The sequence below is a fragment of the Phyllostomus discolor genome, chromosome X, assembly GCF_004126475.2.
Source record: "Phyllostomus discolor isolate MPI-MPIP mPhyDis1 chromosome X, mPhyDis1.pri.v3, whole genome shotgun sequence".
Taxonomy (NCBI): Eukaryota; Metazoa; Chordata; class Mammalia; order Chiroptera; family Phyllostomidae; genus Phyllostomus; species Phyllostomus discolor.
Window position 1 is genome coordinate 27,970,356 of NC_050198.1, and position 27,562 is coordinate 27,997,917.

Here is a 27,562-nt window from a genome sequence, read left to right on the forward strand (position 1 = left end):
TTTTTTTTGCCTTAACTCTTTTCTTGCCAGTCCTTCCTTGGCTGATTGAGCTGCCTTGATCAGAGGCTGGAGGTTGTCTCATCCAGAAGTCGCTCAAAAGCAGATCTCAGGAACCACATTCCTCACAGTGACAGGAGAGGATGTACCGGTAGGTGGCCGTGAGTCTGATGCCCCCTGAACAGCGCAGCCTCAATGCTTTCAGCTTGGAGGTTTGGGGCCGACAGCAGTGACAGGAAGATCGGAAGGGCTGCTTGAGGACAGTGCTGAAGGACACCAAGGGCTCGGACCGCGATGCCTGGCTGCAGTGCCCCTCACACCTGGCGAGAAGTACCATCTAGAGAGAAAAGAGAGGTGGTTACCACATGGGAGATGCCAAAACCCCAGCCATATAGCACAGACTTCTTTATAAAAACCTAACCCTCTTTTCCAATTCCTGCTGGATTAGAGCAGTGGCTCTCAACTCTGGTTGCAATTTGGAATCATCTGGTAAAACTTATTTTTTAAATGTCAACACCCAGGCCTTGCCTCAAGCCAGTTGAGTTAAAATCCTTGACTGCAGACAACTGTACTTGAACAACAATAAGACAATTTAGAAAAAATAAAATCCTTGAAGACAGAGCCAGACTTTTGTGGTTTTCAAAGTTCCTTAGGTAATTCTGGAGTGCGCTGAGAAGAAATGAAAGAGGCCCACCACCTTGATGTGCAAATAAAAATCAAAGAACAAACAAAATTTATTCAGACAAGTGAGAATCTATCATTTGCCTAATACCAATTCTACCAGTCTCAAAATGCAGAAAGTCATCCCAAATTAAAATTTGGGGAGTAAAGGATAACTAAATTTAAAAAAGAATTTGCTATGTGAAGGGACTTGCTAAACAAAAAGAATTTGGTTTCTGAAGAAGAAAAAGTAAGGGTAACCTGAGTATACTTAGGAAAAAATATTCTAATTACTACAACTTGAAACAAGAGCATTAAATAATAATGGGCTGCATTTTGGGCCCTGGAATGGCATTTCTGGGCTTATACATTGAGGGAACCTAAGATTTGTGCAATCACATTTTCAGAGTCATTTAGAGCAAATATTAACTCATTCTAACCACATCTATTTTCAAAGATAAGTTAGTATGATAATAAAGGTTGGGCTGAAGTAACAGAAGATGTGTGTCCTCTATAATGGTTCAATGTGATTTTAGTAAACAGATTCCTTGAAGACTCTGACACCAACTACCAAAGTTATCCCCAGAACAATGGACATAAACACACACTCAATATTTTGTATATAGATTATGGGAACATAGCAGAGGCTCATAAATCCTGCTGTCCTAGGAGTGGCAGTCATATGTGGGGTAGGGTGGGCATCTTGATTCTATTTGGGCACAGAGGGTGAGGAGAATCTGAGATTATTGGTCCATGTTTATGTGGGGAGGTCTTGCTTCATGAATTTCATAGTAAGTGATGGAGAAAATGTTGCCCTATAATTCCAGAACTAACAATAAGAATATAAAATTTTAAATAAAAGATTAAAAGATACATACATATATGAAACCATTTGACATTTACTTCATGATATTTTACAAATTAGCAGCTGTTATTAAAAACACACAAGCTATTATCTTTAACATTTCTTATAGGCCAGAATTAAATACCCAAGGATTAAAAGAAAGGAATGGCCTGTCTATCTTTCCAAAAGGAAGAGAAACTAAATTCTGGTAATTATAGATCATTACCTGAGAAGATGCTGGGATGAATCCAACAATCTCTTAGCAACCAATAAGAGAATATGAAACACTAGGAAACAACCAGGAGGGCTTGGTGAAGATAAACTGAACAAAACCTACTGATATATTTTCTCTGAAAGATCAGAGGCAGAGAGAAAATGGCAGCTATAAGCTGTTTTAGTGTATTAAAACTTTAATTCTATCCTACCTGCTCTTTACATTGATAGGTGAAACAAACATGATCTGAAATGTTTTGAGAGATTGTGCCATAGTCAGTAGTACCTGGGCCAATTCTTGGTGCCACCTCTATCCCTCTAATGAGAGGAAAGTCCAAGATCTTCCCCAGTCCCTTCTTCACAATTTACCACTACATGGGAAAAGTTCCTTGACATCTCATTTTGAAGTAGTGTTCAATTTACTCACTAATGCAAATCATCTATTAGGAATATCAAGCAATTATTTAAAGAATCATCTCCCAAAATGGAGCCTTTAGAGATCCAATTTCAGTCTAGATGGATATAGTGAACCTGTGCCAGCAGACTTAATTCAGAAGCAAAGGCATAGTAGTGCATCATCTCCAAATGATACACATACAGGTGAACCAAATGTAGACCTTGAATGGCCAGGCAATTAGTTTTAGTCTGTAAAATGACAAAGTCAACAATGTAGGGCCATTTACAGAAGAACTAACCTGATAGTGATTTCATTAAAAGTTTTCAGGGTCTGAAGCTCTGCCTTCAGCTCATTCTGATGGACAAGAACTCCAGCACTGAAGACCCTGGGACCACCTCCAAGGGGCCCCTCTTTCTCAGGAGCTGGACTTTCTGGGCAAGGAGAATGCACAAGATGTATAATAAATACCATCAGGGGTTGCCCCCCAGACTTCAGAATAAAGTTCAAAATCCTGAGCAGGCATTAAGGCCCTCTCTGACTTGGATTTCACATTATCTTTCCAATCTTTCTTACAACTATTCTCATTCTCATCACCTACTCCCTGTTGTGATCAAGCTTAATTACTTATGAGTTCCTGGAACTATACTGAATTTCCTTGCTTCTTGATTTTGCTCATGTCTTTCTATTTTATGAATGCCCATTCCTCCTAGCTGTGCTTAATGAAATCCCAACTGCCTTCCATTGCCAAATTCAAAGTTTCTCTCCTTGAGGAAAAGGCTATGAAACAGTTATTGGGCCCTCAATGTTCTCAACACACACATACATGCCAATCCCCTCTCCAAGAAATGTATAATATATAGATCTTATCTCAAAACTGAAAACTATATAAACTGTAATTGTGTTTTGTGTATGTCGGTTGCGTATGTAAAGTGGGGAGTTTGTTAGATAAGATCCATAAACGACTGTTATTAAAGAATGGAAAAAATAAAGCTCTCCAGGTTCACTCTTCATATTTCACATTTTAGTCTCTGCCATGCATCATTTATGTTACAAATTTAATGAACATTTTCTCACCTCTTCCTGACCAGAGCTTCTCAAACTGTAATATGTATGTAAATCATCTGGGGTTCTTGTTCAAATTTACAATGTGATTCAGTAGTTCTAAGTGAGACCAGAGATTCTTCATTTCTCAAAAGATTTTATTTGATGTGAGTATTGCTGGGCTAATATCCATACTTTCACTAGGAAGGTCCTAGGCCTATTAAAATTTGAGAGGATCTGCTTCAGATGGATTACCAGATAGTGATCATTTAGCTAATAATAATGGAAGATAAACTTTACTGAGTGTTTAGAACATTTAATCTTATTTAATCCTCAGAACAATCTTATGCTAAAATTACTACATATCATTATCTGTATTATTGTTACAAATAAGGAAACTGGGGCTTTAGAGAGTTTAAATATTCCATTGTGTAAATGTACCATAGTTTTTTGATCCATTCATTTACTGATGGGCACTTAGGTTGCTTCCAGCACTTGGGTATTGTAAATTGTGCTGCTATGAATATTGGGGCACATAGATTCTTTTTGATTGGTGTTTCAGGGTTCTTAGGATATAGCAGTGGAATTGCCAATTCAAAATTCTGTGCAGCAGAAAGAAAGAAGGAGCTCCTACCCTTTGCAACAGCATGGATGGAACTGAAGAGTATTATGCTAAGTGAAATAAGCCAGGTGGTGAAAGACAAGCACCATTTGATCTCACCTTTAATAGGAACCTAATCAGCAAAATTAACAAGCAAGCAAAATATAACCAAAGATATTGAAATTGAGAACAGGCTGACAGTGACCAGAGGGGAGAGGGCAGGGGATAATGGGGGAAAGGGTGAAGGGTTTACAGGAACAATTATAAAGGACACATGGAAAATAACAACGTGGGGGTGGAAATTCAGAGGAGGTGGGGAGGTGGGGAGGCTGGGGTGGTGGGGAGGGGTGGGGGCAAAGGCAAAAAACTGTACTTGAACAACAATAAAAATGTTTTTAAAAAAGAGTTTAAGTAACTTGCTCAGACTCACATATCTAGTAAAAGGCAGTGTTGGAGACAAACTCAGTTCTGTCTAAAAGCAAACACCAGGTCTAAATCATTATACTATCCTGTCTCCTGAGGTTAATATGTTTTCCTGAATCATAAGCCAACTCATACCTTTCTCTAATGTACTTTGACATGCTTCTGGGAGCCCTAACTATATATAATTTCCATGCAAGTTTGAACTTTGTCTTATGGACTTTTTGGGACACGTCATCACCACCTCCAAGCTTATGCAGAAGTGAATCTTCTAAGATCCATGATAGTCCTACATAATACCTCCTACACTATCAAGATCCTTGCTCGGCTCCATCCCCTCATGATTTGGGGACTCTCAGGGACTGTCAGCAATTCACTGGGTAGTACCACACAGTCTCTAATTCCTAGTCAATTCATCCTCCAACTCAATAAACCTTTGACACCTACAAACATCAGTTCATCTGCCAAAACACAGTGGATCCCAGTTTGTGGCTGACATACATTCCTCATGCTTGGGTGACTTGGCTGTGTTTCAATAACATGGGAGGACTCCTCTATATTTTGAACTGCATTTGTGTTCTTAATGGGGAGTGTTCACATTGCTCTATTATCAAATCAGGAAAGGAAATTCTTATGACAATAAGCCTACATGGGGCTCCACCATTAGACAGTGTGTTCAACAGCTGGTTATTGTGTGTAATACTTATTGACTTCTTGTAGCCCAAGTGGGTGACAGATACATGTTATCCTCTTTAGGTCCAGTTTAATTTTCATTATTTTATGTTTACCAAACAGGTGGCCTGATGCTAGGAAGCTGGGAAACTCCTCCAGCAGTTGCTTTGTATTCCCCCAACCTTGGTGTCACTTGGCTCCAGCTACATGTTAAAGCCAGTTTCTTCCAATGTGAACAGAGCTGCCAGAGTGCTTGTTCAAGAACAGGTTTCTTCATGCTATAATATGATTTCCATGTGCTCAGGGTAAGAGTAATAAAAAGGTCCTTGGACAATAATAAAAAACAGTATAAATGATTATATATAATGTTTATTGAATGTTTATTAGGAGCCATGCCAAGTCCTTCATATGCAACTTAGTACTTAATAAGCATTTCAAAAGGTAAACTCTCCCTATTTTACAAATTAGAAAATAAAAGGCAAAGGAAAAGCTACCAACCTGAAGACACAGAGCTGTACAATGGAGGGCCAGACCATCTGAACCAACACAGCCAGACTCCTGAGCATTTTCTCCTAAACACAGTGCTATATCATTAGGCCATGACAATCAGCCTGTCAAGCCCTCAGTTTTCATAAGATGTTCAAGTTGGTCATGGGTAAGTTCAATCTAGATTGTGAGGGTTGTAGTCTTCTGTGATTCCTGGGTTCAGACCAAAGAATGCACTGGAGGCCTCAGGGCTCTGCTCTCCCTGGTGACCTACCATAATTCTTAGATGGTTATGTCTTTTCTGCAATACACAACTATCTTCTGAATGAGAGAAAACCCAAACACAGATGGTTTTCATCACCCTTTGTTGAAAGACTTATCACCACCGAAGTCACTTTCCTCTTTTGTCATGTGGAAACCCATGAATTCCTGGCTCAAGTCATGACTGACTAGGTGCCTCCATAAATATCGGAATAAAGATGCATGTCTCCCTTCCTCAAATAAGGGTTTGGCTATTTTACCCCAATTGAGTGAGAAATATATTTTACCTTTTGTCAGCAGTGAACACTGTACACTTCTTATTCTATGGTACTCCTTGAAACACCCACGCCCTTTCTCCTCAGGAATAAGATTTACCCATGATTCTCCTAAACTTTCCCTTACCAACAGCCTCAATAAATGACTATTCAATTCACTTCTAGGGATCCAAATTGACGTTTATACTGACCATGCAAGGCTGAGGGAATAAGCAAAATTGCAACCAGGACAATGAAACAATGTGTATGGGGGAGATGGTGGTGGTGGTGGTGGTGAGAGCTCTGATAGGGTGAGTGAGAACTCTGCAAACTTCGACTGGAATCTGGTACCTTTACTCTGGTCACAACTCGGTAGGGCATGAAGAGGCCTTTGCAACACAGAACATTTCCCTTCCCTCTCTTCCCTGTTTACTTGTAAACATTTTGAGAGCCAAAACTGTCTTTTAAAACTTGTTTCTACCTCCAGTAGCCACAGTGCCTGTACATAATAGGCATTCAGTATACATTTGTTCCTTTTTTAAAAAAAAAAATAACTCATATCTTCCCAATACTTAATTGAGTTATAAACTCATTATTTCTGACTCCTTCATTTCTTCTACCACTCTGAGCTTCAGTAGCACCAGTAGGACATGGCTTGAGAATCCTAATCACTACCTCCCAAGCTCTAGGCTCAGTCCTTGGCATGCCAAGTCCCTTTACTCTGGGAATTTTCCTAGGATTTGTCCCCTGAACCCTTCCACTTCTTCTCTTTTGTTGCAGCTCCTGTGGCCCTTCAGAGTTCAAACAACCTTATCTCATGGTTCCACACTCCTGGCCTGGGGTCACCATCTCCAACTCCTCACCCAACTCAGACCTCATAGACCTGCCCCACCAGCTTCCTTTCCCAAGCTCAGTTCCTAAAAACCTTTCCTGGCCTGAATCCAGAAATGCCTCTCCTCCAGTCTCTCTTGTCTCTACTCACTTGAGAAAGGAGGTCAGACAGCAAGTTCTGTTTCTCTTTGACTTTTATCCTTCCTTTTAGCACCCAACACAGTGGCTTACATTTACTTTGCTCTTCTGCACACTCCCACCACCCCTACCAAGTTTCTGTATTCAACATGAACCACAATGAGGTTTATTTTCCTAATCCTTTAAGGCTATAGGAGATCCCAGCAGTTATTGAGGTCACAGTAGTGACTGAAATAGAAAAGTGAGTCTAAACACCTGTCCAGTTTATAACTTCATCATCAAGATTATAATATCATTTATTAATGCCTTTTATATGCCAGACACTGTGCTGGATGCTTTACAAATGTTATCAACAAGATTCATGCCCATTCCTTCAGGTAGATAACAATAGTTCCATTTTACAAAGAAACTGAAGCACCAAATAATTACCTCACTTTCCTCACTTGTCAAACTGTAAAGCTGGAATTTGAAAGGAGTTTTTTTCTCAAAAGTCTGGGATGCCTCAGTTCCCTTAAATATGCTGCAGACACCTCATTCCCACTAACTACTGACATTTTGTCTGTTTGTTCTATAGCCTTTACTCACCTAGAATTTCAGGGAAGGTTGTAAATGAATCTGTCACTCTCAGAATTGTTTGTACCCCATCCTAGAAGGTACAAAACCACTAAACAACAAGACAACAATCACTAAATGCCAGCAGGCACATCCTAATGTGTGTCCACATTGACCTCCCTAGTGGATCACTGCAGCCAGTATTTTCTGTCTGATCCCATCTCAGCTTTTTCCTGAATTACTAGGAGATAGGCAACAGACCTCTGGGACTGGCCAGCTGCAAGTTCAGGGCTAGGGGAAATAGGCGGTTTCATAAAAAGCTCTTGAAAAGGTTCCTTTCCCTCTCTCCCCCATTTACTTGTAAACATTATGACAGGCAAAACTTTTAAAAAAAAATTTTGTGCCTCCAGTACCTACCACAGTGCCTGCACACAGTAGGCATTCAGTTTTAGTTCTAGAAAAATTGCTGATGCCCTGGCTGGTGTAGCTCAGTGGATTGAGCATGGGCCTACAAACCAAAGCGTCACTAGTTCGATTCCCAGTCAGGGCACATGCCTGAGTTGCAGACCAGATCCCCAGTGTGGAGCACATGAGAGGCAACCACACATTGATGTTTCCCTCCCTCTCTTTGTCCTTCCCTTCTCCTCTGTCTAAAATAAATTTAAAAAGTCTCTTAAAAAATGAAACAGGTTTTTTTCCTGGATATGTAAAGAAAATCTAATTCAGGAAAGGTCTGGTTAATTGAGATTCTGCCAGGTATATTTTATGGCCGAAGAAGAAAGGTTTATAATTACAAGCACATTTACATAAAACTATTGGTATATTTGGGATAGTTTAGGATGTTTGAAAACAGATTGTTCCCATAAAAGTACAAACATTTCTCTTACTGTTTACCATAGCATTCTGGAAGAAACAGAGGTAAACAAAGGTATGCTAAAGTCTGTTTCTAGGACTCATGCTCAAGCACTGTGAGTTTATTGGGTTCAAGTTAATGACATCTCTTCTTTGACCTTCCCTTAACTAATGTGATAATTGTTAAGGCACTCTGTTATCATTTCACCAAATATTTCCAAAGTATTCTTTCCTTTTTTATTCTGCTTCTATATCTCTGTTCTTTCTTATTATCATATTGACAATTTCCTTGAAATAATTTTAATTCCTTTTTTTAAAGGACAATGATTATGGAGGACAATTCAACAGAGGGAGAAATCATTCATGGAATAAGAAACACTAAATCCTTGCTAGTGCTAGCAAGTGCAATTTGCAAAATTGCATCTTGCAAATTTTTTTATTTTTTAAACTCTAACTGTGCAAATAAGAGACAGAACATTTTTCTTGGTAGAAAGAGAACTTTGGGACAAATATCCTTTGTGCTTGGTAACACTTAACTCTCTATTTGTCACAATCTTTCTCCTTAGGTCTATTTTTTCCCACAGTCCTAGAGCTTACTAATATAATGATTTAAATGATTTCACTCAAATTCTGGTCCTGCCAGACTAAAACAAGTCATCATCATTGAGCTTTAATCAGACAAGTTATGGAAATTTTAAAGGCAGACAGAAGTTTTAATGTTTTCAGATGGAGGGTAGAGAGATTTACTTATATGGTCTTAATTCTAGTGGTTGATAGTACAGAACCTTCTTAATTATACTGGTAATTTAAAAAATACTTGTCATATGAGAACAGTTAAGTGGTTTTAGTCTCAGGACTAAAAGTGAAAATCTCTGAGGTTGTCCTAAACAAATTCTTATTTACTAAATGTGGGCAAATTTCATTTATGTGACTGCAGCAGTGACAGTCATGAGAATTCTCATTCTGAGACTGTTCCCTACTACGTGCCTCCCTTCTGGGTGGTCCATGTGGCTGCTCACTCTCAATGACCTTTGAAGCATGGTATTCTTTCCCACAACTTGTCTCAACAGTGAGACATCAGTTGCATAAGTGCTTGTGCAAAAATCATACAATCTCCAAACAAGAATGATTTGGATAATCAATGTAAAAATGACAAATGATCAAGTTGCCATTTATCTTTTGAAGTAATTTTAACATAAATGTGGAAGGTGAAGAAAAACTGGGAGTACAAGGCCAATGACTAACTGTTTCATGAAAAACTCTTTGAGGAGTCCCTCAAGAAGTACATTTCACTGCTCAATCATATTTCTTGAATCCCCTTCCTCTTTATTGCCAGTGGCGGTAGAAGGTATTACAATAACTTGTAGACTATTTTTCTTTCTTGAAAAAGGACTCTACCACTTATAAATCTCACAACCTAGGACGAAATGCTCCCCTACTATCTTGTCTTTAGCAACAATTTTATTGTGAGAACATTCCAGCCTTTTCTATTGGTTTTGAGCAGACTGAAAAGAGAGAAGCTAGCTGTGTGTACACATACTTAATTAGGCAGCTTTACTGACAAAAGTGCAAAGCATGATTCTCCCACAAGATGTGTGGGCCAGTCGTATAGCTCAAGTTTGCTCAGGTTATCATCATACTTCTTTATCCCTTGATAAAGGTATATGGTTTTTCTCCTGTTTCTAGGATTATTACCCTCACAGAGATCTTTCTCTTACCTTTGAGTTACACTTGTATAGTGGGTGACTAATAGAATCGACATAGTGGTGCCTCATGCAGCGTCGAGGATCTGAGTCCATCATGAAGGAGGTATCCATTTTGCTGTCTGTATCTCCCATTAGTGCCAGCAGGGAGAGCATAGAAAAGGATGCAGCTAGTACATGATTTCTCATTGTTGTAAGGAAAAACTACTCAAGAAGAACAGCAGAGGGAGGCAGAGGACTAAAAATGAGAAATGCCTTCACCTCCTAGGATTCAGTTCCTTCCAAGTAAAGGGCAGGATCTGGCTGAAGCTTTCTGGTTGTCATTGTCCTTTGTATGCCAGAGTTTTGTCTTACTCTTTGCACTTGCAGTCCATCATCACTGTATCTGCTGCACAGCTGGAATGAAAACAGAAATTATTTCCCCCTGAAACATTTACTGAGAAAAAAACTAATGGAACCCAGGAAGTATTGAGTAGAATTTTTCTATGTGATTTCGAGTAGAAAATATTAGTTTCTAAGGTGTCGTTAGCATAAACTGTCATCCACTCCAGACCGCCTCCATAGCTTATGCTGCATATTTATAACCATTTTAGGGTAGAAAAAGTGGCTTAATGGAAGCACGTATTGACTTTAATTGCTGGAGTCCATCTTCCTATGAGCAAGAATACTTTGAACCCATGGTAAAGATTAAACATGCAGTTCTGGCCTATCTGAATTTGGTGGTCTCATCATTATCCCTGGCTGGTGGTGTCTATTCAGTTTCTCAGGAAGCTTTGATATCAACATCAGCTTACAGAGAAAGAGAGGTGAAAGGTCAGCACTAATGAACACAGGTCATGTCCCATGGGAAGGAAATACATTTTCCAATTCCAGGTTCATACCCACCCACCCACTCACTCACCACCTAGTTTTCCATTTCTGTGTTCTGGGCTCATCCTGTTTTTGTTTAAAGCCCCAATGTTACCCAGCATCAATGACAAACTGCATCTGAAATACACATTATGCTACCTGGCCTCCAGTATGGTTAAGGTAATACTTGTATTTGCCAGTACAGTCACACATTTCTGCAGTCTTTGTAGCCTGAGCACATGGTATAATTTGAGAAAATAAGTGATTGTTGGAGCAGTAACTTACCATTACAATGGGTTCATACTATACTGGTTTTCCTGAAATTTGCTTTGTTCCTTTAATCATATACCTCTTAGACAAAGGGCTAAGGTCCAGAAATCTCCCCAAATCACCTCACTGACCCCCAAAGCATGGCCAACATTGATGCTTTTTATCATAACAGAAGACAAAGAATATGAAAAGTATCTTAAAAAATTTAGTAAAATTGGGGGGTGGGGCTGACATTACATCCAAAACAAAAGGAACGTGATAATCAAAGCTTCAGAAAAACTTTCAAACATTTTGGATAAAAGATTGATTTTTGTTCACAGTACAACATTTTTTAAAGCTTCCTACTCATGGACAGTCTGAATAAACAGGGCAAAGTATTGAAGAGATCAAGATTAGAAGTTTAAGCCCATATAAGTCAATCAGTTTTGCTCTAATAGAATGGCTCGCTCTTTTTTGTGGCGCCTGGGAGGTGGTCAGCTGCTTCAAGATGAAGCTGAACATCTCTTTCCCAGCCACTGGCTGTCAGAAACTCATTGAAGTGGACGATGAATGCAAACTTCGTACTTTTTATGAGAAGCGTATGGTCACAGAAGTTGCTGCTGACGCTCTGGGTGAAGAGTGGAAGGGTTATGTTGTTCGAATCAGTGGTGGGAACGACAAGCAAGGTTTCCCCATGAAGCATGGTGTCCTGACCCATGGCCACGTCGGCCTGCTGCTGAGCAAGGGGCACTCCTGTTACAGACCAAGGAGGACTGGAGAGCGAAAGCGCAAATCAGTTCGGGGTTGCATTGTGGATGCCAATCTCAGTGTTCTCAACTTGGTCATTGTTAAAAAAGGGGAGAAAGATATTCCTGGTCTCACTGATACTACTGTGCCTCGTCACCTGGGGCCCAAAAGAGCTAGCAGAATCCGAAAACTTTTCAACCTCTCTAAAGAAGATGATGTCCGTCAATATGTTGTGAGAAAGCCCCTAAACAAGGAAGGTAAGAAACCTAGAACCAAAGCACCTAAGATTCAGCGTCTTGTTACTCCATGTGTCCTACACCACAAACGTCGGCGTATTGCTCTGAAGAAGCAACGTACTAAGAAAAATAAGGAAGAGGCTGCAGAGTATGCTAAACTTTTAGCTAAGAGGATGAAGGAGGCCAAAGAAAAATGCCAGGAACAAATTGCCAAGAGACGTAGGCTGTCCTCTCTGAGAGCTTCTACCTCTAAGTCTGAGTCCAGCCAAAAATGAGGTCTTCTAAGAGTAACAAATAAATAAGGTTAAACATTAAAAAAAAAAAGAATGGCTCAAAGCCAACTTAGCCTCAGTTAGCTGTCTGTGAGTGTAGGGCAGGTGATCCCAAGCAGAAAAGGGTGTGTGACATAGGGCTATTTCAGAGCACAACATCCTTGGCAATGGCAAAACCTCATCATGTATGTTTCAGGGAAGTTCTATAAATTGAAGGAAAAGCAGGAATCAGTAATATGGGGACCCACCTGGACTCTAACACTGCCATTAATTAGCAGGGGGACCTTCCATGGGTCATTTAAACTGCTCTAGCCCCAGATTCTTCACCTTTGGAGGAGGAGAATTGGAAAAGATGACAAATGCATTTCCCTATTGCTCTAAAATGCCATTACCCGATAACTTACGGACTCAGTTACCATCATCTCCATATGCAGAAGATAATCCTAAACTTGTGGAGACTATCTTTTCATATAACTTTGTACCATTTTCCTTTATGTGCATGCTAATGGAAACATCTCATTAAAATTTATCAAGCCTGAGCTGAAAGCTCCAAGTTGGCAAAGAATACAGAAGAACATCTTTTGTTTCCTTTTCAGCTTCATAGTCTAGGTTTTCCTGTGCACGTTAAACTGAAACTCACCAAGACTTCAGTTCAAAGAGACAGTATCTTTTCCCTTTGGGGCGTGTTCTAAGTTCAGAGGCTACAATAATACTGACCATTTCCTGAGTTTTAATATGACTATATTATCCCTAGCAGTTATCTGTCTCTTTGAAGCCTTAATTAGTCTCAGAAAGAAAATTTATTAGATTTCTCCTTTCACCACTCCAGTTTACAGATATTTCCCCTAGGAGTCAATGGCAAAGGGATGAAGGTAAAAACAGACATTCTACTCCTATCCCTCCTTCCCCACTACCAGAACCTTCTCTTCAGAGCCATGGTCAGAAGGCATGGTCAAATGAGCAAAGCAAATGAAAGAAAAACATGTATAGCATGAAAGCAAAAAACAAGCAAGAGCTTCAATAACAAAACTCTATATATGTATATAGATGGTTGTATTTGCTGGCATTTTATCCAAAAAATAACATATAAAAATATAAATAGCCCCTAAACAGAAATGAAACACAGACTTATAGAGAGCAGGTTGACAGTTCTGGGTGGTGGTGGGTATCATTGAGGGTGGAGGGATCAAGAAAATGGACTCATGGGCATGGACAACAGTGTGGTGATTGTGAGGGATAGAGGGTGGGTGGAGGTGGAAGAGGGTATCAGAAAGATAAATGCTAATGGAAAAAATACAAAAAATAAATTAAATTAAAAAGTAAAAACAATAAAAATAAAATAAAATCAATAAAAATAAATAACCCTTAAACATGGAAGATGGGTATGCTCACTCATCTAAGAGAAATGAAAATTAAAGTACTTTGAGATACTTTGTTCAATCAATCAGATTTACAGATTCCAAAATCTGACCATGCACCCTGTAAACAAGGCTATGGAAAACAGACCAATTCTGAAGTAGTACAGTATAAATCAATATAAATTCTGTAGAGGCCAACCTGGCAATATCTATTAAAATTGCAAATGTATATAACTTAGATCCAGGAATACAACTTCTGAGAATTATCTTACATGTGAGGTCATGTAAGTGTATGGATAGTCACTATAGCATTGGTTGCCATAGCATAAAATACAGCACAATATATCCATCAATAGGATACTGGTTAAATATATTATAGAACATTCATACAATGGAATACTATGCAACTACAGAAAAAAGAATGCAGAAGATCCAAGTGGAACATTTGTGAGAGCTATGGTGATATATCCAGCTTCTAGGCCAAGATGGGTCATGGCAAAGACCTCAAGAGTCCTGGAAAGAAAGGATGAAATAAGAGATCTGGGAAAAGGACAAGAGAGAAAATGAAGAGCAGAACACGTTAAGCAGCATCTCCAACAAAAAGAGTGAATACCTGGGATTTCATGATACATTTGGATCCCTTATGTTGGTTTCTTTTTGTAAAAACTTTTTTCATTAAACTAAAAAATTCTCTAAGAAAAAAAAAAACAGGGAGAGACAGGAATATAGATTTGTGTCTATTTGTATTTACATGAGGAAGCTCTGGAAGGACACCCAAGAGACTATACAATTAGTTGCCTGTGGATGTTGGAGGACAGGCATGGGAGAAAAACTTTTCAGTCTATAGCTTTTTTATTTGTAGACTTTTGAACTTGTGAATATATACCTATCCAAAATTTTACTTAAAAATAATATTTTCTCTTTTGAAAGCTAGTTTTAAAAATAATAATTATGATAATGTTTAAAGTCTGTGTCAGTTTTTTTAGTAGTATATTTTTTCTTTTCTTTAAAATAATTTTTATTAGTTATAGAAACAAAATTATAAATATACATTTTGTTTTATGTTTACTTCATATCTTTTTTCTATGCATTTTTTTTTGCATCTCTCCTATATATGGAACCTAATCAACAAAACAAACAAGCAAGCAAAATATAACCAGAAACATTGAAATAAAGAATAAACTGACAGTAACCAGAGGAGAGGGTGGGGGGGGGGATAACGTGGGAAAGAAGAGGAAGGGAAATCAAGGAACATGTATATATTTTTATTTCTTATAAATATGGAAGGACAAGCCAGTCTATTCTTTGTTCTTATGCACTACTGCCACCTAGTACCAACATCCTGAATTGCAAGCACAGTTAATTTTTTTTTTCCTTAAAGGTGAATAAAATATTTTTGCAAGCAAATATCATGAAGTTTATACTGATAAAGAGATAGTTAACATCACACAAAATGTAACTGTATTATGTGATTTTCTCTTTAAAGATGATAAGTTGAACTCAGAAGTAATAATAAAAGTAAAGTATAAAAGAGTGACAGAGGAAATGTTGCTGCACCACTAATAATAGACTTTTCATTTCAACACACAAAGCATGGTACTTTTTGTTCAGTTTTTATATTAGCCTTTGAAATAAGAATGCAAGAAACAATATAAATGTGCCACAGAGCTCACAGAACTTCAAAACATAAAGGTAAGATTCTTGCAAAATAACATTGGGATTTTGACCTTAAGTGTCCAGACTGAATAAGTCAACACTGTTGTGTTAAAGAAGGAATAAACATAATGCTTAAGAAAAGAGGGATATTAAGTTGAGTTGTCCTAACATTGTGTTGGTCAGTATGTGCATTGGTGAGAATATGCAGAGTACTGAGGGAAATGCTCACAAAGAGGAAAATTAGAAATGAAGGAAATTTACATCACTTGAGATTCTGACTTTATGGAAGTCTAAGGGTATCTGAGGGAGAGACCCAAAATAGAATTATCTCCTAGACGGTGGGCCCCCTGTAGTACAGGAGTGTTCTAGGAATCCATCTGCATCAGTGTACCAGCTAGCATTGTTGTGAGACTGCACCTTGGTTCGGTGAATTTTTTTGAAGACTCAACTTGTTTGCCCATTCCATGATGGGTGATTTATGAGTGCACCTGCCCACACCACACTGAGTGTTCAGCAGTTTTCTACCAAAAATGCCATGACCACCATGCCCCACCCTCCTTATTCACCTGATCTCACCCCAAGATCAGGTTTTTGTTTGTTTGTTTTCCCAGATGAAAAAAGTCCTCAAAGGGAAATATTTTGCAGATGTGGAAGAAGTGAAGTAAAAAAAAAAAAAAGCAGAAGCACTCAAAGGCATAAAATTTGACAAGTTCAAAAACTGTTTTGAGAAGTGGAAAAAAAGTATTGATAGATGTATTGCATCAAATGGAGAGTGCTCTGAAGGTGGCAAGTTTAAACATGTAAGAATACACAATTTTTTAATAAATAAATTCCAATTTTGGAGGCCCCCCTCATAGGGCTGTCTTATAGGAGCTTCTTTCATTTTTCTTAAAATTTAATTCTAATTCGTTTTTAAAAGATTTTATTTATTTTTAGAGAGAAGAAAAGGGAGGAAGAAAGAAAGGGAGAGAAACATCAATCAGTTGCCTCTCACATTCCCCCAACTGAGAACTTTGACCACATCCCATGCATGTGCCCTGACCAGGAATTAAACCAGTAAACTTTTGGTCCTCAGGATGACACCCAACCCACTGAACCACACCAGTCAGGGCTGCTTTCATTTTTTAAAAGCCATATACCATAAAATCAAATGCTGCCTATCAAGACTTAGAACCTCAGCCCAGCAAATGATGGATTAAATGAGAAAATGACTCTCTTGTTGAACTCAGTAGCCCCAGGGCTGCTCTGTGCTTTGGGTACAGTCTCTGAGACATGGACTTGGCCAGTGTACACAGCCCACATTCTAATAGCTCCAATGTGGACCTTTTGCTAGCAGGAGAGGCATGGAGTTTGGTGTGCCCAACTTTGGAGCTACCCTCCAAACGATACCAGTGGAAAAGAACAACTGGTGCCCAGATTTCCCCACCTGTCATCCTCAGCGAAATAATATAGCAGAGCTTACAGTGGGCCCACAGCCTCCTGGGTGAGAGATGGTGTTATGTCCAGAAATCAGTTCACTCTTGGGCTGACCTTCTGCCTGGCAGAGGGTAAAGTGCTGATTTCTCACAAAGTTATTCTAGCAACAGGCTAAAACAAGTGGCATGTGCCAAGAATAGCCTTATTCTTGCCCTGCTTGTCAGACAAGGGATGATGGTACTCCAGTATTCATTTCCCCCTGCACCCCCTCACACACCCAGGGCTCTTTTCAGTGCTAATATATGGAGGTGTTGCCTTCTGTGGTTTCTTTTAATAAGCATTCATTCAACACATTCACTAAGCACCTACTATGTGTCTGTTGATGTTCCAGGAGATAAAAGCTAAAGGTTGGGGAAAATAATAGGTCCTACCCTAATTCCTTCTTCCAGCTCACTGCATCTACCAGTACAGAGTCTTGACCTGTTGTTTTCCTGAATCATTCTTTGGACTCATTGATAAACTCCTTTAACATATAATTTGTATCCAACATGCACTGCATCATTTCAAAGAGGATTAAGTTAAGCAGATAAAATATAATGACTCTGGAATGGCATCAGTGTAACAGACAGAATTATTTTATATTTATTATAATTTAAAACAATCATATCAGCCATGAGTAAGGTAAGGATGGCAGAATGTAGAGCTTCTCTCAAAGAAATTGCTCCCCACCAAAATCAAGGATTTCAGTGTAGAAGAAAGATTGCCCCTAGACAACACCATACTAGCATTAGAAAAGCAAAAATCTCAAGGTCTAATCAAAGAGTGTGAAGTGCTAAGTAACCCCTTCCCAGGAACTCAAAGAATTCCAATTGGATCTAGTCAACTAGATGCCTTGGAGAATAAGTCAGATTCCTCCTCCCAAGGCACTTAATTTATAAACTGTAAACAGCATGTTGGATTCTATAAAGCATCCCATGCACTCAATGAATGAGTTTTTAATAAGATGATATTATTCTTATCTGGAAGCACATTAGTAACAGCCAAGAAGCCAAGCTTGGGCTGACTATGAATGCTGCCAGGCCCCCAACCTGCCAGCCTCAGGTAGCTCCAAGGGTGGGGAGCCACAAGGTCAATTGGGAGGGTGCAGCTCCTGCCCCTGTTGTGTCATGGCATCTACACTACAATCAGAGGTTGAAGAAGCATGTGAGGCCCCCATTGTGCCACCTTAGGAGAGAGAAAATGACATCCTTGTAATTAAATAGTAGTCCTCCAGTCTGGGATAGGACCCTCTGTTCTCCTAATCTGCATTACTAGCCAAGCATGGTCAAACTCAGCAGTGATGGTGATGGAGGAATAAAAGAGATGGGAGAAACAAAAGGAAAGGGAAAATATAGCTCAGGAAAGAAGCAGTAAATAACAATCCTGAGGTAATCAGGGGTGAAGAAAAAGGACTGGGACTAGAAGTATAATGGTACCTTAGCACTCATCATTAATCCGTTCTGGAACTCATGATGCATTTTCTCTTGCAAGGTGCATCATGACTCACTCAAGCTCTAGCAAGTGTGACAAGTCCTGCACAAACATTGAGTGCTGAAACATTTTTTTCTTGTCAAAATGCAATGAGTACAGGGGTTTGATGAGTTCTGAAGCCAATGAGTACTGAGGTATGACTATAATGTCTTGAAATAAGTCAATTCTCAAATGGACCCACCTGTGTATATATGTCCTCAGATTGAATAAATTTACTGTCTGAGAAGGGAGTGGTATAGGACGACTCAACCCTGAGACTGGCTAAAACTTAAAATTCTGATTTTCAGGAAATCAGGGGAACCTTTCATGTTATCTAAACTCCCACTTACTTACAGCTTTTATCTTTTTCTCCTCAAACCTATTTCTAGACTATGTTGTTAGTACCCCATTTCCCAGTGCTTTACACTCATTTTCCAGAAATATTAGATAACTAATCTACTATATTCTGAAACCTAAAGAGCATTCTACTGTTGCCTGATATGGTAGAAAGAAGGCTGATCTGAGGAACCTCAAGCTTTGAGTTCTACCTTCCCATCACTGGCTATACAATCTTGAACAAGTGACTTGACTTCTTTGGAACTCAGGTTCCTCATTTGCAAAGTGAATGGAATGGTCTAGATGCTTCTATGACTACCAATTTCTAACATTCTCTAACTATAAGCTTCTCAGAGTATAGCATCTGCTTTGGAGCTATGTAGTCTCCAAATCAATGCTATAGAAAGAGTTCCTTCCATACTCAAGAAGTTAATGATTGTGGAAAAGTTTAAACAAATTCTCATGTGGTGCCTGAGGCAACACTGAATGCTAAACTATAAGAATTTTTTCCTTGATAAGGCCATATTGATGGCCTGAAATAAAAATAGCCCTTAAAATCAATTTCATTCATAAATTAATAATATGTGGTTAATAATAGGAAGCAGTTTGTGAGGATATTTTACCAGTTCTTATTTACCTTAAAGTTGTCTTACAATGTATATGTAGTGTTTTTCCCGTGTCCACCAAATGGGGAGAGAAGAAATAAATAATAGTCAATCATTCTAGAATTAAACTTCTTTCATTTGATGATGATGATGATGATGATGGTATAGGCTGAGTTCAACACTCCTAAATGACTGTTATTCTTAAACTGAGGCTGAGACACAGATCCTCATGCCCAAATGGAGTCATATGTAATGTTCTGGTTCAAGATAGAAGAGGAAAATTAATTAGAAGAGTTATCTCTCTGCAGATATAGAATGAATAAGGTTCTAGTTGTTGAGAGCAAGATACTCTGCTATGTGTGGAACCTTTGTGCTAGGTATGGTGCATTCTTGAAGCCCTGGACTGGAACTTAGGTCTAAAAGAGTTGCCCATTGTGTATGACTCTTGGATCCTGTGCTGGGCTTTTTTGGGTTTCTATAGTTTCTATGCAAAGACTCACTCTTAACGCTTGACAAAATTAATGGACTTTTAGAATACAAACCTTGCATATATTGGAAATGACCAGGTCTGATTACCCATGGTCAAAAAGCACAAAACAGTTAAAGACTTTTCCTCCAGTAGTTTGGATTATTTCTCTAAATCTAATGAGCCCACTAAAAGTTGTAACTGATTTGGTCACAAACTGTCAGAAAATGCCTGTCTACAGTGCCACAAATCAACAATAGCCCTAAACATGGAATCCTCTTCCATCCCTCATCAATAAGTAATAAAAATAGGGAGGGAGAAAGCCACAGAAGAGAAGGAAGAAATATTATTTTTCATTCTCAAAATCTGCCACTGCTCTCTCAATGATTTCAAATAGCACAATTTCATTAGAAAAGGTTCCCTTCTTTTCCCCCACTTCCTCCTAGGAAGGGGGTTTCATGTGAGGAATGAGGCACATTCTAACCACTCACCTTATGTTAAACCCTTTGGAAAGGAAACAGGAGAATTTTGAGATAACCAATCCAGGGACTCAGTCCTGCAAAACACATGGATGTACTCTACATGTAGAAAAGAAATGGTGGCCAGGTGTTTTGGGGACCCTGGTGCTGATGTAATTTGACACTGGTTCTGCCAGTGGACTGCTGGCTCTGGTGTAAGAGTCTTAGGAGAAGAAAGGTGACCAGTGTTAGCTCAGGGTACAAGCTCCTGTTTACCCTGGAGCCAAATGAGTATGTTGGCTTTTCTTCAAAGTGTTTCCATGCTACATTTGAATCTTCTCACCCACAGCAATGTTTTGGAATGATGAGTAGTGACCTCACCTAACAGCTGTAGAGCCCTTAGTTAGAAATGAAGCATAAACAATAGGGGCAATATAGTCTTTCCATACCTTTTCTTTCCAATGGTAGGATTTGAATACTGAATTCAGTGTTATTGCAATGTGGAACACTTGTGCATGCAGACCTGTGTCAGACGGGTAAAGTTAAAATAATATCACATTAAAACATGTTTCCAAAAACAATTCCCTGTAATAACTCTGAAATTATTGGGCTGTTGTTTTTCTGTTTGTATCTTGCTTTGTTTAAATAACATATAACTATATCTTTTGGTTGCTAATTCTGCAACAATTCTCTTCTGCTGCCTTTAGATTTCAAAGCTCAAAAAATTAAATTCTGAAAAGAAGTAATTTCTCATAATTTGAGGGAAAATCATAGGAACGTATCAAGTTCTAAAATACCACCTTGTGTTTGAAAGAAAATTGAACTTTGAATAAGGACTGACTTTCTTTGATTCTTCCTATCCATTAGAGGAAGAATCTACACTTTACTTAGAGTTAAAGATGGGATATTTTTTTCACTTGAAGAGTGAACCTTCTTTTTTAATATCAAGTAAAGAAAGCAACTTCAGAGTTCAAACCCCTGTTCCTGGGAGTGAGTAGGTAAAATTAAGGGAAACTTTCCTTTCTGAAAATGTGCTATTTGAAAATCTACAGTGGCAGATTTTGAACATCAAAAATAATCCTTTCTCCTCTCTTTTGTTACTTCTCCCATGAGCTGCTTTCTTTTTATATTTATTCCCTATTGATGAAAGAATGGAAAGGAACTCCATGTTTAGAGCTATTGTTGGTGTGTGACACTGCAGAAAGGTCACCCTAGAGCATTTTCTGACAACTCATCAACTTTCTTAAATGCATTAACCTGTTGCCCTTTCATTTTTAAAGGATACTGCAATTGGTTGGATCACAGCTTAAAAGAAAAAGTTGGGATTAAGCCAGTCCCCTTGGAAGAGAGAAAATTGTATGAAAAATTCTTAGCTTTTATAGAAAAACAAAAAGAAAAATTATCTAAATTTAATAGAACTAAGTTTAATACTCATGTGCAGATTTTGACATGAGGGTGAAATGGACCTTAATTGTATGAATTCCTGATTATAAGCACTGGGGATATATAGCCAACTGAAGTTACTCATTTTTTAAATTTTTTGAGTCAGCACTCTTTCTAACAAGAAAGTTGTTGTTCCAGAATGTCAACCCTATCCAGGGTGTTACAGTCTGACTATTGAAAATAGATCTGGGGGTGTGATTCTCAGCAATATGTGCTCATCCATCAGACTCTGAGACCCTCTGAAGGGAACAGTAAGCATAAATGATACCAAGCAAACTAGAGAGAGGCACACAAGAAAAAAAGCTCTGCAGATGTGAGGGCTAGTTGGCAACAGAAAGAATGCCATTGGCACAAGATTCCTCAAAAACTCAAATGTGTAGGCGTGTGAATTTGCAGCATGCAACCTGCACAGCCAAGCCAGCATTTATTTCAGCACCAGCTTCTCCCATACTGCTATACATAGATGAGAGTTTCAGAAGGATTCCCCACTCTTTGTTTTCTCTTGGAATCAAGCATAGAAATTCATGGTTGCTGATCTGATGGTTAAGGAGTGGGTACTACCAGCTGGAATGTTGCCACTGGCAGGGGCAGACAGGAAAATAGGAATGCTCTTAATGAAAAAGAAAACCTTTGATGGACAAAAGAGTAGTTGTATTTTTACCCTCTCCCTTCATGCTGCCAGGCATCTTTAAATAGATCCTCTAGCCTAGGGACTTGTATGGAATAATTCATATTAAAACCCAAGAAGTGGCAGAGGAGGGGAGTTGGTTCTTTCTTCTCTTTCTTTTCTTTCCTTTTTTTCTTCTTGTCAAGCTAACGGGAAAAGACTCATTTTAATTCAACTGTGTTATTTTTTTTCTTTGGGTCTTTTAATGAACTTTATCTAATTCAGAAAGACTACTAAAGCTCTTAGGGAAAGAAAAGTAATAGGAAGCTGCATTGTAGATTGCTCTTTAATACCTTTTGGTCCCAAGGACATTAGCAGCATCTTTTAAAGATGCTGCACAGAGGGGGTTGCATGAGGCTCTTAAATGGGAATGTCTAATTGAAAAGTCCAGTTCTTTCCATTTGCAACTCATAAACCAATCCGTTGTTCTGTGTTAAAAGAAGAAAAAAAAAACTAGAAAAACTCCTCCCTGTCTCCCCAGCCCCATGCATTTTTAGTTCAGCTTAACCCAGGATCCATTTCTACCCTTTCCCTTTTACCAGATGGGTTTCTTAAAGACATTTAGGCACAAGTTAGTCAAATTAAAAGTCTTGTTTCTCTTTCTTTTTCCTTAGTAAGAGAAGAATGTGGGAAGGACGGAGAAAGGGGACAAGGCAGGGCTTAAGAATCCAAGGAGCTTTGTTTTAAGTCTCTTGTCTCTTCCTCTGAAAGAGAGAATAACCAATTTTCTCTTAATGTAGGCCTAAGTGCATCCAGGCATTCCCATAGCACTCCCACCCTCAGCCTTTTGCTGGAGATGTGCGGGTCACTGTGATGGTATGCTTGTCCCTGCCAGCCCGGGTCACTCCAACCCTGCTCTCAGCAGCCTAAAAGGCAGCCGAGCCATGAGGCTTCTCCTCTCTCTGAGTGGGTTAAGGGTCAGGGATCCAAAAGCCCCCCAATTTTATCAGTCCAGCAGAGCTACTGCCAAGAATGACATCCTGGGAATACTATGGAGATGGGGAGACCTCAAGGAACAGGACCCAGGCTGTCAGGAAAACAGGCAGAGCAAAGAGTAATCTCACAATGGAAGGAGCTCAGGGGAAGGGAAAAGGGGGCAGGGTGGGGGTGGTGGAGAGCAAAAGAAAAGAAAGTCCACATGCCACCCAGGATGATTCCAGGAAGGGCTGGAGAAGGACTTGTAGGAAACAAGTACCCAGACATGGCACTGCCAGTTTAGCTGGATTCTTTTCTGAATTAGATTATGCGAAAGAAAGAGGGGAAATATATAGCCTGCCAGCTGTTCAAAGGCTTACAACCTTGCTTTTATTGTCCGGGTAAGTTGGTGAGGTGGGGCATCAGAGGAATTCCAAACATACCATCCAAGAAAAATTTTAATATGTTCCACAGTGTCATATACAAAGAGGAAATGACAGCTGATCAGAGCCATGGCAGGCCACAGAAATCTGGGCCCTGGAGCTCATCCACCCTAACATGGCCCAACTTCCTTCTGCTTTAGCATTTCTCAGTCCTTCCACCTGGCTCCCGATCCTTTCTGCTCCCAATGGCTGAGCCAAGAGGCCTGAACAAACTAGCACTAACTGACTTGTCATGGGAAGAGGTGAGAGTAGACTAGAAGGTTGCTGACCAAGAAGCTGAGGGCTGGCTAGGGTGAGTCAGGCACCCCAGGGAGTCAGAGGCACTTTATCCACCTGTTGGGTATGGGGGAGGTGTCATCTGCTGATAAGGACCGAATCAAGGACCCTAGTGATGTTGTCTTCAGTGTTGTTTCCTAGTACCCTACCCGTGTCAAAAAACAAAAGACTTGATTATTTGAAAGCAACATTGTATGGTTCTGATGAAGACCTGGGTTTGGAGAACAACTTCTGGCAACTTTTTCCCAGGGGCCTCTTGAATTTAGGTCAGGCCCAGAGGTCATTGATTTTGATCCTGGAAGTTGGACAAGTAAGTGGTGGGAGATAGTGACTGCATCTTCATCTGTACATGTTTCTAATTCAATGATTCATTAAGGGCCCCTGATGTCAGCTTCTGAGTAGATTTCAGATAAAAACAATATGTGACCCTTTATAAAGGGTGCTCAAGAGAGCAGAGAAAAGTTAAACTGCTCTTTTCTTACTTTCTTCTACATACGCAGGAAAGATCCAGGCCATGATAGCTATGCAAGTAACTTGTACCCAGGATCTGCTGATAAAGGTCCAACAGGAACCCCTTAATCATAAATGAAAAGAAAACCCATTGATAAGTGGCAATCATTTCAAGTAAATCAGAATAATAACACATATTTTAAATGATTTATTATAATGAGGTCATTGCCCAGTTTACCCATTGGCAAAGCCCATTTCAGTTCCAAAATCTAACTGGAGATAACATATAGACTGAGAATGAGAGCATGGGACAATGTCTCACCCATCTTTGCACCCATAACAGCTAGCATAATTCATTAAAAAATGATGGAATGAATAATTAACCAATAAGAATAATAGTACTTGAATTGTTAGTTCTTGAAGTGAACTAAAATTGTGACCACCATTGGTGGCTATAATTCTAAGAAACTCAACACATTTTTCAAGGGCCCAGGAAAATAAATGAGTTGGAAATTGTTAAATGTATTGCAAAATGATTAATATTCCCCTTGACAGTGTTGTTGGAACTCGAATTAAGATTGAAAACTCCATAGGCGTGTTTCCATCTGTGGGTGTTAACTGCTTGGTACACAGTCATCAAGAAGGCCTCAAACAGTTTCCCTTCACCTGAACTAAATGCATTTTACAGTAAATGACTCAAAACATTGTGTTTTGTGTTCAGACACTCTTATGTGATAATCTGAATAATAATTTAAGAAAATTGTTTTGATTCAGCTAAATGCCTTAACAGCAGCACTTTTAAAGAAAATCACTAAAATTGTATAGCAATAGAATCCATAGCATCATTAAAGGCTTTCTCAAACAGTGAATATCCCAAAGTTGTAAATTAACTCATTCAAAAGCCATATTTTCTTTTAATAATGCCTGCTAAGCTATTTATTAGAGAAAATCAGAAAGGTTCCCCATAGATCATGTCTCTGTTCCACACTGGACATTGGTTGATAGAACCTTAAAGTTATTTTCAGAAGCCAAACTAGTGAGGAGAAAATGGGTACATGTTTGCTTTTGGTGTAAACACACAATCAAAAAGCATTCTGCAGTCTCCCACCGTATTTTGTTGACACCCAGAACCAACACTGCATTTTAGGCATCTCTATGTTTTCAAATGCACCTGGTATTTAATACTATATGTTGGAGCAGTTTGCCAATACCAGGTCATTGTAATTGAAATATACTAATAATATTATGACTGAAAGCAGACATTTTTCACAGCATCCATATTTGTTATTAATAACAAATAACAGTTGCAAAGAATAGAACATGGAACTCTCATCCTGCCAAATATCCCCCCCCCCCCCCCCCCCCCCCCCGCCTCCCAGCACCTGAATCTCAGTAGGGAAGAGAGTCTGCCTCTTTTATGTGGGTTTATCTAGACTCCTTGATTACAAAGAGCCTCATTTACAGGACATTCTGAGTCATTAACATTCTGTACACATTCAAACTTCCCGTCCCCCAAGAAAGAGTTATGTTCAGGCCTCCTAAAGCCCAATTGTTCCCTTAAACAGAGAACTTATATTCAGGAGATTAAAAGAACCCTCTGAATATTCCTCAGGTAGGAGTCATTCCAATAAGTCCTGGTCCTTGTGCTGATGAGAGCATCCTTTCCCTGTCACACTACTTAGTGTAGCATCGGTCCTGCTGCAGGGACAAACAGACTACTAAAAATAACCCTTTGCAATAAGGCCAAGGCAAACAGCATGCATTTCCTCGGAATTTTTGCCCAATCAAAATCATATAGTAAATCCATCCTCTTCTCTTGTCAGTCAGTACTCCTGCCTGCATTTATGGAAGCAAAGTACTTGCACTTTGGGAGAAGAGTGCAAAAGGAACAGAATCCTGCAAAGCATGACACAGAAAGCTAGAAGTAAATATTGCCTGTTGTTTGAAGTCATTCTAACCACTCTGGGAGAGCCCTGGCAGGAGATCAGCAGCATATATAAAGTAGTAATAAAAGTAAACAGTGCGCGTTTAAACGCAGAGGTTTGCCAGCGTTAATAGTGTCCCCATTGTAAGAGGGATGAGGACAGTGGGGAAGATACTGGGGATTCGGGAATCCATGTGCCCAAGTTGTTGCTTCTCAGTCTCCTTTCACATGGTCAAATATAAGAACCATTACAAAGTTACATCCAACTACTCAGCGAGTTTCAAAATCAAATCTCTTTAAGTCCAACCAAAAGAGATTTTTCTAACCTTTCTGTCAGGCTCTCCTGCTCTGTCACAGACGTAAAAGACCCGTTTAAACCACACACACATACACACACAATGCTAGCATGCCACAGATCAATGCAAATTAAACTATATTAATGCAAATTTAAGTGGTATTTAAAGGTTGTCTCTTTGTCTGAGAGGAGGGTGAAATGCTCCGTTTGGAAAGAAGTAATTTCCTAGGCAAGCCGTCAGCGTTGTTTTCCTGCTTACCTTAGGAGAAACGTAGGGCTCCTTTCTTTTCAGACTTTTCTGAGAGCTAGAAAGAGGTCCTGTTACTTCCAAATGCTTTTGTTCTTCTGTCCCTCTGTCACATGGCTTGCCTTTTATATTTGCAACACACAAAAGTTAGGACTGTTGTTTAAGCGACACAGGGAGAGAGAGAGAAAGGGAAAGAGAGAGAGAATGTCAAATGGAAAAGTGCCATTGCAGTCATATATCAATCAGGCGTGCGGCCGCAGCAGCGCACTAGCAAATGGAAATGCCAGGGAAATGTGAGGCGCTTGTTATCGGGGATTCACAGCCACTGCCCACCGCTTGGCTCTCTTCCATGGAGCATCTTGCGATGGGAACAACATAGAACAAGGGCAAGGAAGTTTCTCCTGGGGTGGGGGGCAGACATTAAGGAAATAATGTGGGGATAAATGAATATTTTGGATTTAATTCTTTGGCGAGCCTGTGACTGCCATAAAGATGTGCAGTATGCAATAAAGACATAGTTTCAGAAATACAAAGCCAAAGTGGCATTTTGTTTAACAATTCAGCAGCTGAATGAGACAAAGTTGAAATTCTAAGAGAGAAGGATGGGAATAAGAACTACTTCTCAGACGATGATGTTGAAGCAAGTGCAAAACACTACCCTATTGTATATGATGTATGTGGGTGGTGGGAGTTCATCCATTAAATGATTTTTAGCAGTGTATCCATGATTAAATCCACAATTGCACTTTAATAAGTGCCTTCATCTGTGTCATTTAGAATAAAATTTTAGATCCTATTTAGACATAATGAGAAAGTATAATCC

At 39.2% G+C, this 27,562-nt stretch overlaps 2 protein-coding genes across 3 annotated transcripts; one reads left to right on the plus strand and one right to left on the minus strand.

Moving 5' to 3' along the window:
* Positions 1–27,001, minus strand: LOC114505108 (norrin cystine knot growth factor NDP). Of its 2 annotated transcripts, XM_036016441.1 has the most exons (4): positions 26,752–27,001; positions 20,529–20,602; positions 9,938–10,318; positions 1–334 (listed from the first exon to the last, which is right to left on the minus strand). In XM_036016441.1, the coding sequence occupies exons 3-4, from the start codon at positions 10,109–10,111 to the stop codon at positions 107–109; spliced, it is 402 nt and encodes a 133-aa protein (XP_035872334.1). In that variant the 5' UTR covers positions 10,112–10,318; positions 20,529–20,602; positions 26,752–27,001; the 3' UTR covers positions 1–106. The 2 variants fall into 2 exon arrangements, with proteins under 2 accessions (XP_035872334.1, XP_028378791.1); XM_028522990.2 differs by lacking the exon at positions 20,529–20,602.
* LOC114505282 (40S ribosomal protein S6-like) lies at positions 11,491–12,327 on the plus strand. Its single transcript, XM_036016440.1, has one exon. The coding sequence runs from the start codon at positions 11,529–11,531 to the stop codon at positions 12,276–12,278; it is 750 nt and encodes a 249-aa protein (XP_035872333.1). The 5' UTR covers positions 11,491–11,528; the 3' UTR covers positions 12,279–12,327.
* Positions 27,002–27,562: the final 561 nt, after the last annotated feature.